General features: G+C 40.8%; 1 protein-coding gene across 2 annotated transcripts in view; it reads left to right on the forward strand.

Moving 5' to 3' along the window:
• The window catches only part of TIMM44 (translocase of inner mitochondrial membrane 44), a 119,563-nt gene that overhangs the window by 37,125 nt on the left and 63,996 nt on the right, over nucleotides 1–18,442 (forward strand). For both annotated transcript variants that reach the window (XM_088444076.1, XM_088444077.1), the window contains exons 5-6: nucleotides 1,484–1,633; nucleotides 10,807–10,946. In XM_088444076.1, the coding sequence (XP_088300202.1) occupies nucleotides 1,484–1,633; nucleotides 10,807–10,946 (290 nt within the window). The remainder of the gene's footprint in view (nucleotides 1–1,483; nucleotides 1,634–10,806; nucleotides 10,947–18,442) is intronic.

Raw genomic sequence — 18,442 nt, forward strand, 5'->3', positions numbered from 1 at the left:
GATCCGCTGGTCTAGGAGTCAGGTGACTGAATCCAACATGGCTGCGACCATACTGAGTTTTGGAGGGAACTCTGGTGTGCAGCCTGAGTGTTAGCATGCTGAGTAAACACACTGACAGCACAGAGTAGGAACAGTGTGGACAGACCTCATAGCCAGCTGGATGCGAAGTGCAGACAGGCCTCTGCGTCATCCGGGAGTGATGTGTGGTCACATCGCAAGCGGACCTCAGCGTGCGCAATACGACTGGAACGCATGTACAGACCACCGATAATCGCTCAACTGAGTGAACATCGGAATAGCGTTCAGCTCTGAATCATGCCCTATATCAGTTTTCATTCCGGTGACCGAGAATTACAGTGTTCTCAGGCTGTTTTTTCCGGGCGCATCGCCCGGCACTTCCCCTTACCCTAACGCGCCGCGTCCCTGGTCACCCACAACGTGTCCTTGTTCACATGCACTTTGAGAGCGGAACCAATGTGCCGCTTCCGGGGGACCTGCTGGCAGTTACACCGTCCCCACGTGGAGCAGGGTCCAGCTCTGCTTCCTGCGGGAACTTCCTGTGGTTACCCCAGTGCTGCTGCCCATGTGGAGCGGCGCAATCAGCTGTCCGGTTACAAGTTGCTGCTGCGCTGTGTTATACACAGTCACCTGTAGCACCTTTTGCCGGTGTGAGCGGCATAATGCGGGGACACCGGGCTGTACTATGCCGGAAGCAGTAGCATAGTCTAATGTTCCTTCCACTCCAGTATTACTGCTGACGAGCATGTGGTATTCAGTATGTGCACTAACTATTTACACAACTTACTGTAAGCTCTCTCTTCCCATACACACTAGTGTTGTCTTGTTTCAGATAGCTGTGCTAAATTCCCCGAAGCTCTTATATACAGCTAATACATACGTGTTTTTTCGTATATGCATAATGTGCTGTAAAACTATTGAGTTCTGGTGTAATCACTGTAGTGTTAATGAGGAAAACTTATACTTCATAAGGAATAATGACTCCAGGGGCATATTTCTACCGGCCCTTGTGCCATTTTTCCACAGTGTCCCCCCAAAAAAAATCTGTGGGGACAGTATTTGGGAGCCTGCAAATGGGGCCCGTATCTGTGGAGCTGTATAAAAAAATATATTCTGTGTAGCCTGCAAGTGGGGACAGTATCTGAGGGTTGTATTAATAATAATTTATTTGGTGCCAGCAAGTGGGGCCTCTAAGAAGAAGAGGAAAATTAATATATAAATTATTTCAAGTTTAAATCATTATAAGGTCAGGATTTAAAACATTTTATTATTGCGAAGGCCCCCACCAACCTGGAAAAAGTTTCTGGGGAGAACACTGAAATAAATAAATAATAAAAAAAAATAATATATATATATCTATATCTTTATCTGTGTGTGTCCCAATTGGTGTTTGGAGAGACTTTAACAACCCACCTAAATATTATTATTATTTTTTAATATATTTTAAATTGATTTCCTTTTGCAGAGCTTGGATGAAGTTAGCAAGAGTGACCTTGGCCGCAAGATCCGAGAGGGAGTAGAAGAGGCTGCAAAAACGGCTAAACACTCAGCTGAGTCTGTAAGCAAGGGAGGGGAGAAGCTTGGCAAAACAGCTGCTTTCAAAGTCATCTCTCAGGTAATCTTACTTCAATGAACTCATTAATTTGGGCATATATTCTCCATGGCGCATATATCTGTGTACATTGATTTATATACTTTGTGAGTTAATGGAGGTGGTGGCGGTTGGAGGTGTGTGTAAACATGTTGGCTGGAAGTCAAAAAACATGCAGAGTGTTTGCAGTGGGGAGGATGGGAAATCTGTGTAGAGATTAGGAAGGTGTATTATGGAATCTGTGTTCTGGCACACTTCTATCACAATGGATTAGAAATGTCAATACTGAAATATCAACCATTTTACCAGATAAACTAGGAAGCATAGTTGTATTAGTTAAAGTAAATTAAATGATGGAAGTCTGGTAGCATAGAGGCAAAGGGAATTAAGTGATCTCAAAGAGATTCAGCGATTATCAGATAAATTGTTCAGTTCGATCAGAAGATGTCTCCTGTGTCATTCTCTGTGTGTGGTCTGCACAAATAACCATTATTCTAGAAGTGATGTGCCTAAGAATTGCCAGATCTCATTCAGTTTAGCTACATATATGTGTGACCAAATTGGGCTTTTGACACTGATCACCGAGATCAGAATTGGAACTTTTTGACCTGTGCTGCTACTATAGATAAATAAGAACTGGCAGCATACTTCCCTCCTATAAATTATTCCTGCTCAAGAGTTAGTCAGTATGGAATGATTATCACTATAAAGTTTAAAACATCATATAATGATAACCCTTTTTAACCAATGTACAATACTGTTTGCATGGGCAGGTCCCTCTATTAGCATCATAATGTGATAGATGATAGGATGACGAATTGGTCACTGAACTAGCAAACTTGCCACGCCTCTGATACCTGCAGAACAACAATAAACACAATGAAATACCTTTTTAATTTCATATATTTATTTAGTTTCAAAAACAAAACCTATAAATACATACAAACAAGTGAAAAGAGAAATAACATTTGACAAAATCTAGACAAACAAATAGTACACTTTGAGATCAACTAAATTCAAGCTACTGAAGAGCAACAGAAACCGTACAGAGAAAACTATCAACAATCAAGATGCGAACAGTCAGTAATGACTGAGAATAAGTTGTGTAGCACAGATATATATTGCACTGAGGTGACAAAAACAACCAGTAACCTATAAAATCAACCGCTAGAGAGAAGAAACGTGGACGTAGGTAGTGAATCGCCACAGGGACCTAACTTGATCAAATTTCAGAGGACGCTTCCATTTCATAAATATATAGGTAGAATTATATAAAATAAGTAAAGATAAAAGAGCGCCTACTAGTGTAAAAATCTATTTAAAAAGTGCCTAAATAAAGTGCATAAAGGGACGAGGATCCAGAGACTTATCTTATAAGGGAATGATCTTCGGTCAACTGACCATTATTTGAATGTATATGTAAAAGAAGAGCATAAAACCTCACATAGTGGGGATGAAATCTCTGTCATGAGATGAAACGCATTGGGACTACCTATATGGACAGATCAGCCTGTTTTTATTTTTATTCCTATACGTGTGCTACTTACCGTATGTCTGTTGTCCGAATTTTTTTATTAAATATATAAATTTAAAATTATTGTGGAGGTTTTATATGTCTGGGGCCTAAGTGTTCCTAAATTATTTGCATATGTATATTATTATCTCCACTGGACATTCTTTATATACGGTATACACTATGTGAGATTTTATGCTCTTTTTTTTCCATATACATTCAAATGATGGTCAGTTGACTGAAGATCATTCCCTTATAAGATAAGTCTCTGTATCCTCTTGTCCCTTTATGCACTTTATTTAGGCACTTTTTAAATTGATTTTTAATTTAATTTTACTTAAGTGAGTTTCACCTATACACATTTTACTGCAAAGAGCAGCCACCCATTAAATTGGGAAGGGTTTGTATATATTTATTTTGTTTGTTGCACTGAATCCCTAAAAAGGATTTTTAAAATGTATATATACCTGAGCGCCTTATTCTTTCGCACTACACACACACACGTACGTACGTACGTACGTTCAGCAACTAGAGGACCGGACCAAGCAGATGCCAGAAATCAGCATATGTTTCTCCACATTTAGGACAGAACATAGAATCAGAACCTCCAATTTTTCCACGACCCACCGGAGTCCAGTATACACCCTATGTAGTATATAGAATTGTATCTGCTGAAATCTGGCATACACTGTGGCAGCAAGTAAGGTTGCCAAAATCTTTCTCCCATTTAAATCTCAATACTGACAAGCCACTCGCACCGAAGACTAAGGAGGAATATACTCATGAAATATGTTTTTTGGAAGGGATAGTACGCTTCATAGTACACACGGGTGATTCAACCAAAGTAGGAGTGCCCCCATTTCACTGTGCATACAGTGCATGTCTGAGCTGTAAATAGCAATAGAACATAGATTGTGAAACAAAAAAATCAGTACTGATATGCATGAAGAAACGCAAAGTATCTGCAAAGATAAGGATGTCCCAGAGTGGATACCCTAGCAGACAGAGAGAGAGAACCACCTTCCAAACGAATCAATTCAGAAACGGCTCTATTTCCTCATAATGGAGAACAAGGATCCGTAGCAATAGGCCAGAGGACCCTTAGTGCTGCTAACCAAACCTTACGTGCCTGTACAAACAGGGAAGGACCTCCCTGCCTAGTAGTGCCCAACAATCATACCCATATTTTGACTCCACTATCCAGTCTCACAAATATAACAATTGAGCTGCCATGTAACACCACTCTAAAAAATAGTCATACTACTACTAATTTGAGGTCAAGAAAAATGAATGACTTCAGAATGTTTGTATTGACTCTCTAGTTTTTGAGCTGCACTACTTGCACCATATGTTCTTCAGTAATCTAGTCATAATGAAAAGTACTGTCTCAAATAGTGGTGCTTTCTCTTTGCTTGTTGCTTGTCACTATCCAACAATAGTCAGCAAGCATAGAAGCATTCCACCTACCCAGATATCGTCACTCCATTGCTGAAATGTCTTGGTGGAATTCTCATCGTGATTTACAGTTGTCTCGGAAGAAGTCCAGATGTGATTCAAGAAAGTTGATCTTACGTGAAATGTTGCAGCCTAATTGATGATACTTTTCTAGAAGGTTGTTCTCAAATCTTAACATAGTTTCCAACTCTTCTGTTACCAAAGAAACTATGCAAAACACCTTTAAAGGCTCCCAAGCAGCTTTTTCTTTAATCTGGAGGACTCGGTCGAAGTTTTCATCCTTAAGAAGGTGACAAATTTACATACCAACAAAGATTCCTTTGTAACTTTACCATAACTCAGAAGTTAAATTTTTCCTCTCGGCTTCTTAAAAACTTCTCCATGTTTGTATAGTTGGCACATCCTGGCTTCTGACGGAAATTATTACCACAAAACGAATGAAAGGATCACTCCTAATCTTCACATGATGCGAGACCATACACAGACCATAAACAAAACATTGCCTAAAATAACTCAGCATCCCTGTTTTCAGGTTTGCCAACCTATACTCTAAATGCCACAATTCCCTAGATATCATCATCAAATGGGCTAATCTTGGAACCGAGATCGAACAGAGTTTTAAATGTCATATTCGTTCTTCTCATGTTGAAATCAATTAGAACTAAGTAACTATTTTCAAGTCAGAAACCTTTTCACTGTAATAGTAGCTAAAGTCAGGAAGGTCCATTCCATCATCACCATAAGGTCTACACAAAGTTTTAAATTCAAGCAGAAGATGCTTACCAGCCCAGACAAAAGCAATAACATACCTGCAAAATAAATGGCTTTTCTACTGAATCAAAGTCTTGTCGGCATCATGAGTGACCACTAAGGCATCATCCCTGTTCTCATCACACTTCTGAAGATAAACATAAGAGATTGCAGTCGATTTCCCTGTATAAAATCTGTTCGATCAGGATGAATAATCTTCAAAATACACCTTTTTTTATTTTTTTGCCCAAAATATTTGTCCGTAGATAACATAGAAATAGGCCTATAGGAATCTAGATAGACTGGATCTTTGCCAGGCTTGGGCAGGACCACAATCAAAGTTTCTGCCATGGAGGGAGACAGGGAACTAACCTCAAACAGAGCAAGGGGGGGTCCAAATATTCTTGTCTCTCAGGAGTAAGGGTGGGTAACAAATCCGATCCAAGTAGGAGTCTAAGTCAGCAGGAGAATAATGCACCTGAGAATCATATACTCCCATAAAATAATCCCAAAACCCCCCAGCAATAGACCGTGTGGTAGTATAAGTAGCAGCATCAGTCTCAAAGTGTGCAGAGGGAAGGGTAGAACCCATTACAAGCTATAAAGGTCATCAATCTACTATATAATTATATATTCATTAATAAATTTGTTATGCGCGGAGGAGTCTACTCCTGGTTTTATCAAGGAGGAAATTTGTCTATTCTTTATGAGCAAATAGCCATTCTAACCTATCAGCATTAAGGTGTGTGGCAATATAATGTTCCAGGGCATGACTTCTCTGCTTTAATTTTCATCTTCTTCTTGTAAAAATTTTAACCTGAGACACTAATATTAGTTAAACAGGCATTATCTGCAGCAAAAACCATCCCAAGCAACCAGCAGTTGTGATGCCGATCCCATCTGTGTCATTTAAAAGGGGTGGAATCCCTAAAAGGAGGCACACCGAGAAAAACAGAAATCAAGGGTTAACAGCAGTGGGGGGTGATCCAAAACGCCACAAGATAAGTAAGACTTCCACTGATCCGAACTCTGAAATAAGATGGGAAAAAATGGAGGCCACTACGTGAACGGTGTGGGCCCTCTTGCTAATTGATCCAACTCAACATCCAGGACCTTATTAAAATCCCCCCCCCCACAATAACAGGGACTGTAGGAAATTCTGTCATAAAAGCACAGCAAGGAGCTCAGAACTATACAGTGGTGGAATATAAATGGCTAAATAAACAAAAGGAGGAATCATGGATCAACCCACTGAGAAAACAAAATGCCCCCAAAGTAGAGTAGAGTAAAAGTAGACTGATAGGACCAGTCCATCCATGACCATTTAATGGACAACACCCTACTACGTGTCAAGTGAGTTTCTAGTAGACAAATCAGCCCTGGGCCCTTAACCTTAAGTTGACCAAGGACCATTTGATCTCGTCATTAAGTCCAAGGCAAAATTATTAACATACCAGAGAAAATTAGTCGTCATGAAATGCAGAAGGGCAATCGAACCTCCAGTAGTTCCTAAACACTTACAAAAACCAACTACCTAAATAATACATATTGGCAAAGAATTTGGTAAGGGAAAAGAAATAAAAGAGAAGGGCGGCAGCTACTATTATAAGCCTTTAGGACATGGTGCAGACAGCCCAGGAACTTCGGAACAGCCTCAGATTTCCTAAATGAAACTAAACTGGATATAAAACAGACAAACATCCATCACCATGAAAAATAAATAAAAATACAGTAAACCATAAGCAGGAACACATTAAATAGTTGAAATATATATAAATAGAACATCCTGCTAAATAGTAACTTAATAGGGTAAAACATACATAAAACCACAAAATGATAATACATTGGATACTCAACCAGAGGAACCCCCACACCTGGACTTTTGCAGGTCAAGCCAGTTGACTGCAGTCTTTGGAGTGTGAAAGACATGAGAGCAGCCACTGGATACAACTCTCAGGCAAGCAGAAAAGAGCATGGTATATTGAAGTTGTAAGTCCCGCAAACGACTCTTAACCTGAACAAATTTTTCCCTAGTTTTTTCACTTCCGAGGAGTAGATACTTGGTCTTAGCCAGACACAGTACAGTATAGCGTCTTTATAATGTAAGATCTTGGCAATGAAAGTTTGTGGCGGCATTCCCAGAGAGGCCTGATGGATATCCTATGGGCCCACTTAACAGCAAATTGAAGAGTGAAGACAATCGCGTCCAAAGGTTGTAGACAGCCAAGTTCTTGGTCAGACCCCTGTGCTTTTTTTGGCAAACCAACCAGGTGGATGTTATTGCGCTGGAGTCATCCCTTGATATCTCCCTCTTTCTGCTGGAAAACATCCATCTGAGATTCCCAAGTGTGCAAATGTCCCAGAACAGGAGAAGAGAAACCGTATCCTCAAGTGTGGAAACGCGATTTTCAGTTTCCCTTATGCGATCCCGCGTTTTCTGCATATCTTGTCTTCTAACGGAAACATCAATATGGGCATCGGTTATGCGGTCCGTCACATGCTTTTCAGAGTCAGGAACAGCCTGCAGCAATTGCTCCATTTGTAATGTAGGAGATTCCGATACAAGAGAAGAAACAACAGGCTCCAATACAGTAGCAGATTGTGGAAAATTTTCCAGCATCACAGCTGCTACAGCATGAGACTTTCTACTTAAAATCAGTGGCAATAAAGAAAACACAAGTACAATCAGCACCACAGGGATAATATCCAAAAATACGCTCCTCAACAAGCTGAGAGAGAGTGAGAGGGACTACAGAGCCCAGCTGAGTAACAGGAAAGTGTAAAGCCACACACTGCAGCAACGGGTGATATCTATAAGGCAAAGAGAGCCAGGGAAACAAAATAAAAAAATAAAATATAGTACTTACATTAATAGGAGAACACAGGTGACCCGACCCCCCCCAACCGCTTTCCAGGAGGAGAGAAAAGAGTGTTTGGTACTGTAGTTTAAACTCTGAAGCTCCATGCGCTGAGAAGCCACAATCCAAGATGGCGGCAGCCCCCATCTCACCACCAGGGACCAGAGAAGCAGGTTCACCCAGCGGGGGATACTCAGCTGGCAGCGGGGAAAGGAAACACATGTTACGCCAGAGGGACGTCCAGCTTTCCAGGCAGTTTCAGCAGCAGGACACGGGCACAGCCGCCCAAGGACTGCAGTGATGGCACGGACACACCAGGTCCACACCAAGGAAAGACTGCGCAGGTCAGGACCCTTCTGGGCGCACCAGATGGTAGAAGCGGAGCCCAGAGCACAGGCTACCATAGCAGAACAGAAGCAGAGGAGACCGGAGGAGGCAGCAGTAGAGGTAATAAGGATAAACAGGCTGTATAGCGCTGGTCTCTCCATGCCTGACCAGGCTATGCCCCCACACACACTGATACCATTTACGTGAATTTCTTGTGTTTGGGGGTATAAAAAGCACAATTTTTTTTTTTTTTTTTAAACTTGGGGCGGGAATAAGAAATCTGGAAAAATAAATGGGTTTGAGACCAGGCAGTTTATTGTTTATTTTATACAATTGTTCTTATGTAAACTTTCTTTTTTTTTTTTTTATAAATACTGTTACTGGAGGGTTGCAAATATAATGCAGGATACTTGTTATAGGTAATCGTGTGGATTTCCAGTTGCTATGTAACTGGAAGTCCCAACATCGTGCGATTTGAAGATCCACAAAAGTAGAGCCATGTGTTTAGCTCAACTTCCTCTACTGCAATATGGAGCAGCTAATGTGTGCCAAAGCCATTAATGACAGGAATGTAATAGAGGCACAGGAGACTCTGACCATTGGAAAAATACATGCACGCTCTAAGATTGAAACAAAAAATTACCAGTAAAACATCTGAATATTTCAAAACAGTCACATAAAGCAATGTCATATATGGGATAACTCAATTAGTATAGAGTATCCTCTTATAAGCTGGCAGGAGGATTGTATACACACCATTTGCCAGACCAAAATAATGATCACTATTGAAAATATTAATTGTATTACCAGACTGTCCCCATAATAGAAATCCAGAAAACTTTGCATGGGGTTGGGTACGGGATACTGGCGCTCGGGATCCCTGCAGTCAGAATCCCAACTCCGGTATCCTTACAGGGTTAGGATACCGGCATCCCAACTGTCGGTATTTTGACCGTATCCTCTTTGCATGTATTAGCCAGACACACACAAATGAAACTACCAGTCATAATATATAGTTAGCTGTATGTAAAATCATAGATATAACTAAATTCTATTTGGGTAGCCAAATCATTAATGCAGCCTGAAGTTTGATGTTTGGAAAAACTCTGCCTCTCCTCTTCCCCACTCCGCAGTAGGGAGGTCAATCCCAGGATCAATCGGCGGTGTCCCGATCCCGGCATTGGCCTTAAATGCCGGGCAGCACTAAGCACCACCAGCAGAGCGCTTTGACGCTGCCTGGCTCCCCCTTCCCCCGGCATTGCGCAGTGTGACGTGACGTGAGGACAGAGGTCATGCTGCGCAGCCCATCTACCCCTCTACATTGCCATGCTGTAGCTTCCCTGCCGTCACCGCCCGCCCGGTAAATCAATGTGGGGGCTGGGCAGGGGACTTTTTTTTTTTCTAACCAAGCCAATCCCGGGTATCCCGATCCTGAATCACGGGTTTGGCCTCTCTGCAGTCATAAATACAATTTGGCATATGGCTGCAATGGAAAAATTACAGTTTACCTCAATCCTAAATCTCACGATTTCCTTCACAACACCCTTCCTCACTTTCCGCTCATGCCTTTTTTTTTTATGTGAGCTCTTTGGCTCTTTATTCTTTTTTGCTTCTTATTTCAGTATTTCTCTATTATATTTTGTTGTGTGCAATAATTTCAGGCAACCTATCCCGCCTCCACCTTTCTTTTCTTTCCTATTCCAACCCCCACCCACCCCACACCTGACCATGGTTTGCCTTTTAATCTTTGTTGCTGCTCCAATTTTATATAATCTTTTTTTATAAAATGTGTAAAATTCCTTTTGATCCTTTTTGTCTCTGTTATGCCTTTCTTGCCGTTATGATGGCCTACAGTTTAATTATCTTGGAAACAATAAGTAAAATATATATATAAAAATATTTTAAAAGTAGGTTTTGCCTTTTAAATTATTGCTGCTTTAAATCTACAAGCAAAATTGCCAGAATTGCGCAGTTTCCTGCAACTTGCAGATTATTACATAAGGGCCTTTGTATTGTCCGCAACTAACTGGCTGAATTAGCTGTGCAATCAGGATTCCAGATACTAGAATTATTAGCACTGAGATTCTACTCATTGAATACACATTTGTAATAAAGGTAAGCCTTAACTGTCGTCGTTGCTTGGGTTGACTTTTGTGTATTGTATAATACAATACACAAAAGACATCCCAAGCAACGACAACAATACAATATTGTATTGGTGGTAATATACTTGTCATAATACATTTCATTACAAACCTTTAACGAAAAAAAACAAAACATTTTTATTCTTGTAGGGTGTAGAGACAGTCAAGAAGGAAATTGATGAAAGTGTCTTGGCACAGACTGGACCATATCGCCCACCTCCAAGATTAAGGAAGAGGAGTGAATATTCTGGAGATAAAACCAAAGAAGAAAAGATATTTGAAGCTAATGAGTGTGTATTACTTTCCTGCATACAGTACACATACTAAATGGTAGAACACACAGGGGGGTATCCAGTTAGCCGCGGTAAAGTACTGTGGCTAATTACCTCGCATGGGGCTATCCAATTAGCCCCGAAGCCGACACTTATCAGGGATTTTGTTTCGCCTGCCTCAGGCAGGCAAAACCAAATCCCCGATAAGGAGGTGTTTTTCTCTCAATCGCGGCAGAGAAAATACATAGGTCTGCGACTTTCACAGATCCTGTGTTTTCGTGAGAAAAATAGAACATTTCCGGGCAACTATGCGCAGTAAATAACTTAGCTTAGTGGGAGAATGTTAGTCATGAGCTGGCTGAAAATTGATAAACACCGATTAAAACCCTTGGCCGTGATTTGGAATCTGCATTAAGTTAACGAGGGTCTCATTGGGAGTTTAGTGCAGATTTTAGTTGCCGCTCCAGACTAGGTGAATAGTAGGGAAAAATCTGTATTTTAATGTAAAAATTACAGGACACAGTGCAGTACTGCTGGACACCCCTCCCAATGGATAATATATTCAGAGGTTTTAACATAGGAAAATGTCAGTTTCTAGTTGAGCTGCACAGGCATTGAAGATGCACATCATGAAAATATTCCTCAAAATCGTCGGGACGTTCTTTCGATGAGCATATGGCATGGAATCTGAGGCAATTTGAACCTACCCCTTAGTGTGACTGAAACAAATTATTATAAAATCCAGTAAACATGCAATGAACACTTGTTTCGAAATATGGCTTAAGCTGGGTACACCCCCTATACCCCTATACAATCGTCGGGCCGTTCTTTTGATTGCCGACTGCAATGTTTTAAAAGTGTGTACGCACTTTCGATCATGGCCTTTCTTTGGAATACCAAATTCAAAGAGTATTCTAACAGGCAGTAGAGGGAATTGGCACTGGAGGAGCTAGTCAGGGTGAGCAAGCCATATTTTCCGGAGGCCAGTGCTGAGTGGGTGCGTGGGAAGATCGCCAATGTGCGGACTGTGTTCAAGTAGGAGCTGAACAGGATGAAGGCATCCAAGAAATCTGGGGTAGGAACGGCAGAGGTGTATGTACCCAAGCTGTGGTATTTTGAGCTGCTGAGATTTACAGTGGATCAAGAGATGGCAAGGCCGTCCATATGCAACCTACCGGTTAATGTGGGGTATCTCTACAATAACGCAGATTCCGTCAGAACTAGAGTGGCTCAAGTCCCTCAAGTGGCCTTGTAAGTACACATGCAATCATAAGATATATCACATGTTTAAAGTGTTTATTTGGTTTTGTTCTACATTTGAAAAGATAAACACAAATTAAAGTTAACACATTCAGTTGTACATAATAACATGCAGTTACGACATTACATTAGATCATGCCATTCTGTCATGACACTGCTTATACATCATTAAATTACCTCCTCCCCATTACATTTTGCCTTTACATTGGCGTTTCTGCTGATATTTGTCTACAAAAGGAGTAAACCCTATTGCTTCCTCAGCACAATCTGTATCCTCAATGGTAGAGAGCATGCGCCGTAAAGTGCACTGTATGCGTTTTACGGCGTAAATAGTTGTGCAGTACACAACAGGCCATACCAACTTTATCTATTTTGTCCAGCCTAAGGTTAATGGTGGTATGGAAAATGTGAAACTTGTTGCAGAGGATACTAAAGGCATTTTCTACCAATCGCCAAGACAATCCTATAATTAAAAATCCTTGCCCCTTTAGTGAGTGACCTTTGTGGTATGGTTTTAAAACATGAGTATGCAGTGCAAAAGCCTCGTCGGCTACAAAAACAAAATTAAGGCAATATGTAGTTTGTTCTTATTCAACGCAAAAGGGCGCATCAAGGAGGGGATTAATGTGAGGTTGTGGCTATCTAGTTGCTAGAGTCTGCCAACCAGGCTCATGGCCATGGACGAGGATGAGCAGAACTATGTGGGGAACACCTATGCGAAGAAACTGCGGGACTTGAATTGTGCGACCCAGGTAGAGGCAGAGAGGATCATCAATTATGTATTTTTATCAACCCAGCACAGGTAGGCTTACCCAGCATACCAGGCTGACAAATGACCCCCTACGACCCAGCCGACAGAGTTAAGAACAATCTGCCCCCACCAAACGCATACCTACCAATAAACTATGCCCAATATGGGTACTACGATATACCTTCGCTGACACCTTCTGCGCTCGCATGCTCTCCACTGCCAACAACTGTAGCGGTAATAGGCAGTTCGGGGACACCCCATCTCTATTATCAAACATCTCACCATACTAATTTATACGATCAGAACCTGCAGACATTTTTTATATATATTTACAGTTTTACATTTACACATGATTTAACAATTAAGATTATACAGTTATATTTATAATACTGTTCATTAATATTTATTTTACACTTTCTCTCTCTCTCTCTCTTATATATATTTTCCAATGTGGCGGCACTCTGCTCAGTGAAGAAAATTGGACACAGGGATGTCACCGACGTTTTGGAGCTGTTTATTGCTCCATCATCAAGGTCAAAGTGTATAATACAAATGAACCCATATAAATACTTACACGAAGCCACGTGTGGTCCACTCCGCCCGGCGTCCGGTATCTGGTCGCCCTGAGGTGACGTCATACCACCTGACCACCATGCTGGCGCCTATTGATGATGCGCCAACACTCTAGGTGAGAGGGATGCCCACCAGCAGCGTCCCGGTTACCCGGACAATGTGCAGCATGGGACCTATGACAAAACACAGACCAATAAGCTGTATAATATATATGGACTGCATATGTTTACACATTCTGTATAAGCCAGCTGTTGGCATCTAGTGTATTAATACACAAAACCAATTAGATGTATGAGGAGGAAGTTAGATAAACATCTCATACATCACACTGGGAGCAACAGTAGTCAGACTCCTATGGCTAGTATCATGCTAAACTTATTAGTTAACAAGAAAAATATAAATTGAACAATAGCAAATAATTAGGACACATTACCTTTGGGTATCAATCATGTAAATATACCGGACTCATATTGCATCTCAATATGCTAAGCCTAAAAAATACAACTAAACAAAATATAACAACAATGGCAGTTTAGAGAGACCAGCAAAACTCCACACCCTAGCACAAAACCAAGAGCAATCTTAGTCTAATTAAACCTGCTACTAGATAACATCTAGACACCACGTATAGTATATAGGTGGACCAATTATAAAAAGCAGTGCAATCCCAGATTCTCATTGAGTCCTGTGGGCACCAGTGAGTCTAATCTAAAGATTCACCGAGATTCACACTGCAATAGTCTCCTTGATCTATCACCTCCATGGGTAGATGGTGGAATATGATCATTGATCATATAACGTAATGTGGATAAATTATGTTATTTTAGCCACAAAGTGGCGAGCAACTGGCTGGTCACTATTACCCACAGTAATGGCCGCACGTATATCTGATCTATGCAAAGCCATATGTTCCCTCAGGGTCCGTAAGTTTTCCCGACATATACAAGTGCACAAGGACAGATAATCATATAGACTATGAATTTGGTGGTACACGTTGCCTGATGTCGTATGGTAAATCTCCTACCACTGTAAGGATGACAAAAGCTCTGTCCTACGATGAGTGACCGACAGGTCAAACAATTAAGACATTTAAAGCAACCCAGTTTGAGATGTAAAAAACCTTCAGACTTATCAGAACCCATTTTACTAATGTCAGTTTTAACTAACCAATCGGGTAAATTACGCCCCCGAGTATAACAGGGCATAATGCGAGTATTGTAAAGGTTCAATTCAGGGTCAGTGCTCACAATGGGACATAGCTTTTTCGTTGCCCCCCTGATACAATTACCGTATGGATGAAAATGATTAACCCACAGTAATCTATGTTCAGAATTCTCAGTAGTGACCATAGAACTTAACAAGTGATCCCGGGGTATTGAAAGGGCCCTAGTTTTAGCTTGTAATAAGATGTCATCAGGATATCCTCTTTGGCTAAATTTAATGAACAACATGGATGGTGGTAAGTTTACCACTGAGTTGTTTAGTAAGCCCACAGACAGAAACACCATTTTACATCATGGTAGTTGCCACCCCAGACCATTAAAATACGGATTGCCTTACTCGCAGTTTCTCCAAGCCCGTAGAATTAGCAGTAATGAGGAGATGGCTATAATACATATTGAACTAATGTTCATTAAATTTAGCCAAAGAGGATATCCTGATGACATCTTATTACAAGCTAAAACTAGGGCCCTTTCAATACCCCGGGATCACTTGTTAAGTTCTAAGGTCACTACTGAGAATTCTGAACATAGATTACTGTGGGTTAATCATTTTCATCCATACGGTAATTGTATCGGGGGCAACGAAAAAGCTATGTCCCATTGTGAGCACTGACCCTGAATTGAACCTTTACAATACTCGCATTATGCCCTGTTATACTCGGGGGCGTAATTTACCCGATTGGTTAGTTAAAACTGACATTAGTAAAATGGGTTCTGATAAGATTGAAAGTTTTTTTACATCTCAAACTGGGTTGCTTTAAATGTCTTAATTGTTTGACCTGTCGGTCACTAATCGTATGACAGAGCTTTTGTCATCCTTACAGTGGTAGGAGATTTACCATACGACATCGGGTAACGTCTAACACCAGATTCATAGTCTTTATGATTATCTGTCCTTGTAGACTTGTATATGTCGGGAAAACTGAGAGGACTCTGAGGGAACGTATGGCTTTGCATAGATCAGCTATATGTGCGGCCATTACTGTGGGTAATAGTGACCAGCCAGTGGCTCGCCACTTTGTGGCTAAAAAACATCATTTATCCACATTACGTTATACGATCATTGATCATATTCCACCATCTCCCCATGGAGGTGATAGATCACGGAGACTATTGCAGTGTGAATCTCAGTGGATCTTTAGATTAGACTCACTGGCGCCCATAGGACTTAAATGAGAGTCTGGGATTGCACTGCTTTTTATAATTGGTCAACCTATATGCTATATATGATGTCTAGATGTTATCTAGTAGCAGGTTTATTTAGACTAAGATTGCTCTTGTTTTTGTGTTAGGGTGTGGAGTTTTGCTGGTCTCTCTAAACTGCCATTGTTGTTATATTTTGTTTAGTTGTATTTTTTAGGCTTGGTATATTGAGATGCAATATGAGTCCGGTATATTTACATGATTGATACCCAAAGGTAATCTGTCTCAATTATTTGCTATTGTTATATTTATATTTTTCTTGTTCACTAATAAGTTTAGCATGATACTAGCCATAGGAGTCTGACTACTGTTGCTCCCAGTGTGATGTATGAGATGTTTATCTAACTTCCTCCTCATACATCTAATTTGTTTTGTGTATTCATACACTACATGCCAACAGCTGGCTTATACAGAATGTGTCAAGATATGCAGTCCGCATATATATAATATGTATGTATGTGTGTATATACATATACACACACAGGTACATAAATATTGGGACATTGACAGAATTTTCATATTTTGGCCTCTATTCACCACCACAATGGCTTTGAAATGAAACAAACAAGATGTGCTTTAACTGCAGACTTTCAGATTTAATTTGAGGGTAATTACATCCAAATCAGGTGAATGGTGTAGGAATTACAACGGTTTCTATATGTGCTTCCCACTTTTTAAGGGGCCAAAAGTAATGGGACAAACTAAACAATCCTAAATCTGACTTTCACTTTTTAATACTTTGTTGCAAATCCTTTGCAGGCAATTACAGCCTGAAGTCTGGAACGCATAGACATCACCAGACACTGGGTTTCATCCCTGGTGATGCTCTGCCAGGCCTCTACTGCAAATGTCTTCAGTTCTTGGGGCATTTTCCCTTCAGTTTTGTCTTCATCAAGTGAAATGCATGCTCAATCGGATTCAGGTCAGGGGATTGACTTGGCCATTGCATAACATTCCACTTTTTATCCTTAAAAAACTCTTTGGATGCTTTTGCAGTATGCTTCGGGTCATTGTCCATCTGCACTGTGAAGCGCCGTCCAATGAGTTCTGAAGCATTTGACTGAATATGAGCATATAATATTGCCCGAAACACTTCAGAATTAATTCTGCTGCTTTTGTCAGCAGTCACATCATCAATAAATACAAGGGAACCAGTTCCATTGGCAGGGATACATGGCCACGACATGACACTACCACCACCATTCTTCACTGATGAGGTGGTATGTTTTGGATCATGAGCAGTTCCTTTCCTTCTCCATACTCTTCTCTTCCCATCACTCTGGTACAAGTTGATCTTTATCTCATCTGTCCATAGGATGTTGTTCCAGAACTGTAATGGCTTTTTTAGATGTTGTTTGGGAAACTCTAATCTGGTCTTCCTGTTTTTGTGGCTCACCAATGGTATATTCACTCTTGTGAAGTCTTCTCTTGATTGTTGACTTTGACACATATACACCTACCTCCTGGAGAGTGTTCTTGATTTGGCCAACTGTTAATAATTCTTCTGTCATCCACCACAGTTTTTTTCCGTGGTCTTCCCGGTCTTTTTGTGTTGCTGAGCTCTACGGTGGCTTCTTTCTTTTTAAGAATGTTCCAAACAGTTGATTTGGCCACACCTAATGTTTTTGCTATCTCTCTGATGGGTTTGTTTTGATTTTTCAGCCTAATGATGGCTTGCTTCACTGATAGTGACAGCTCTTTGGATCTCATATTGAGATCGACAGCAACTGATTCCAAATGCAAATGTCACACTTAGAATCAACTCCAGACCTTTTACCTGCTTAGTTGATAATGAAATAGCGAGGGAATAGCCCACACCTGTCCATGAAATAGCTTTTGAGTTGATAGTCCCATTACTTTTGGCCCCTTAAAAAGTGGGAGGCACATATAGAAACCGTTGTAATTCCTACACCGTTCACCTGAATTGGATGTAATTACCCTCAAATTAAATCTGAAAGTCTGCAGTTAAAGCACATCTTGTTTGTTTCATTTCAAAGCCGTTGTGGTGGTGAATAGAGGCCAAAATATGAAAAGTCTGTCAATGTCCCAATATTTATGCACCTGACTGTATGTGTGTATATATATATATATATGTGTGTGTGTGTGTGTGTATATATATATATATATATATATATATATGTATGTATGTATGTATGTCAGCTTATTGGTCTGTGTTTTGTCATAGGTCCCATTTTGCGTGTTGTCCGTGCAACTGGGACTCTGCTGGCGGGGGTCCCTCTCACCTCCAGTGTTGGTGCAAAATCAGTAGGCGCCGGCATGGTGGTCAGGTAGTATGAAGTCACCTCAGGGCGACCCGATAACGGACGCCGGGCGGAGTGGACCACACGTGGTTGAGTGTAAGTATTTATATGTGTTCATTTGTATTATACACTTTGACCTTGATGATGGAGCAATAAACAGCTCCGAAACGTCGGTGACATCCCTGTGTCCGGTTGTCTTCATTGAGCAGAGTGCCGCCGCATTGGAAATGTATTTGGGCTGAC

Source organism: Taudactylus pleione, unplaced genomic scaffold, assembly GCF_031769625.1.
Source record: "Taudactylus pleione unplaced genomic scaffold, aTauple2 ptg000347l, whole genome shotgun sequence".
In the NCBI taxonomy this organism is placed as follows: domain Eukaryota; kingdom Metazoa; phylum Chordata; class Amphibia; order Anura; family Myobatrachidae; genus Taudactylus; species Taudactylus pleione.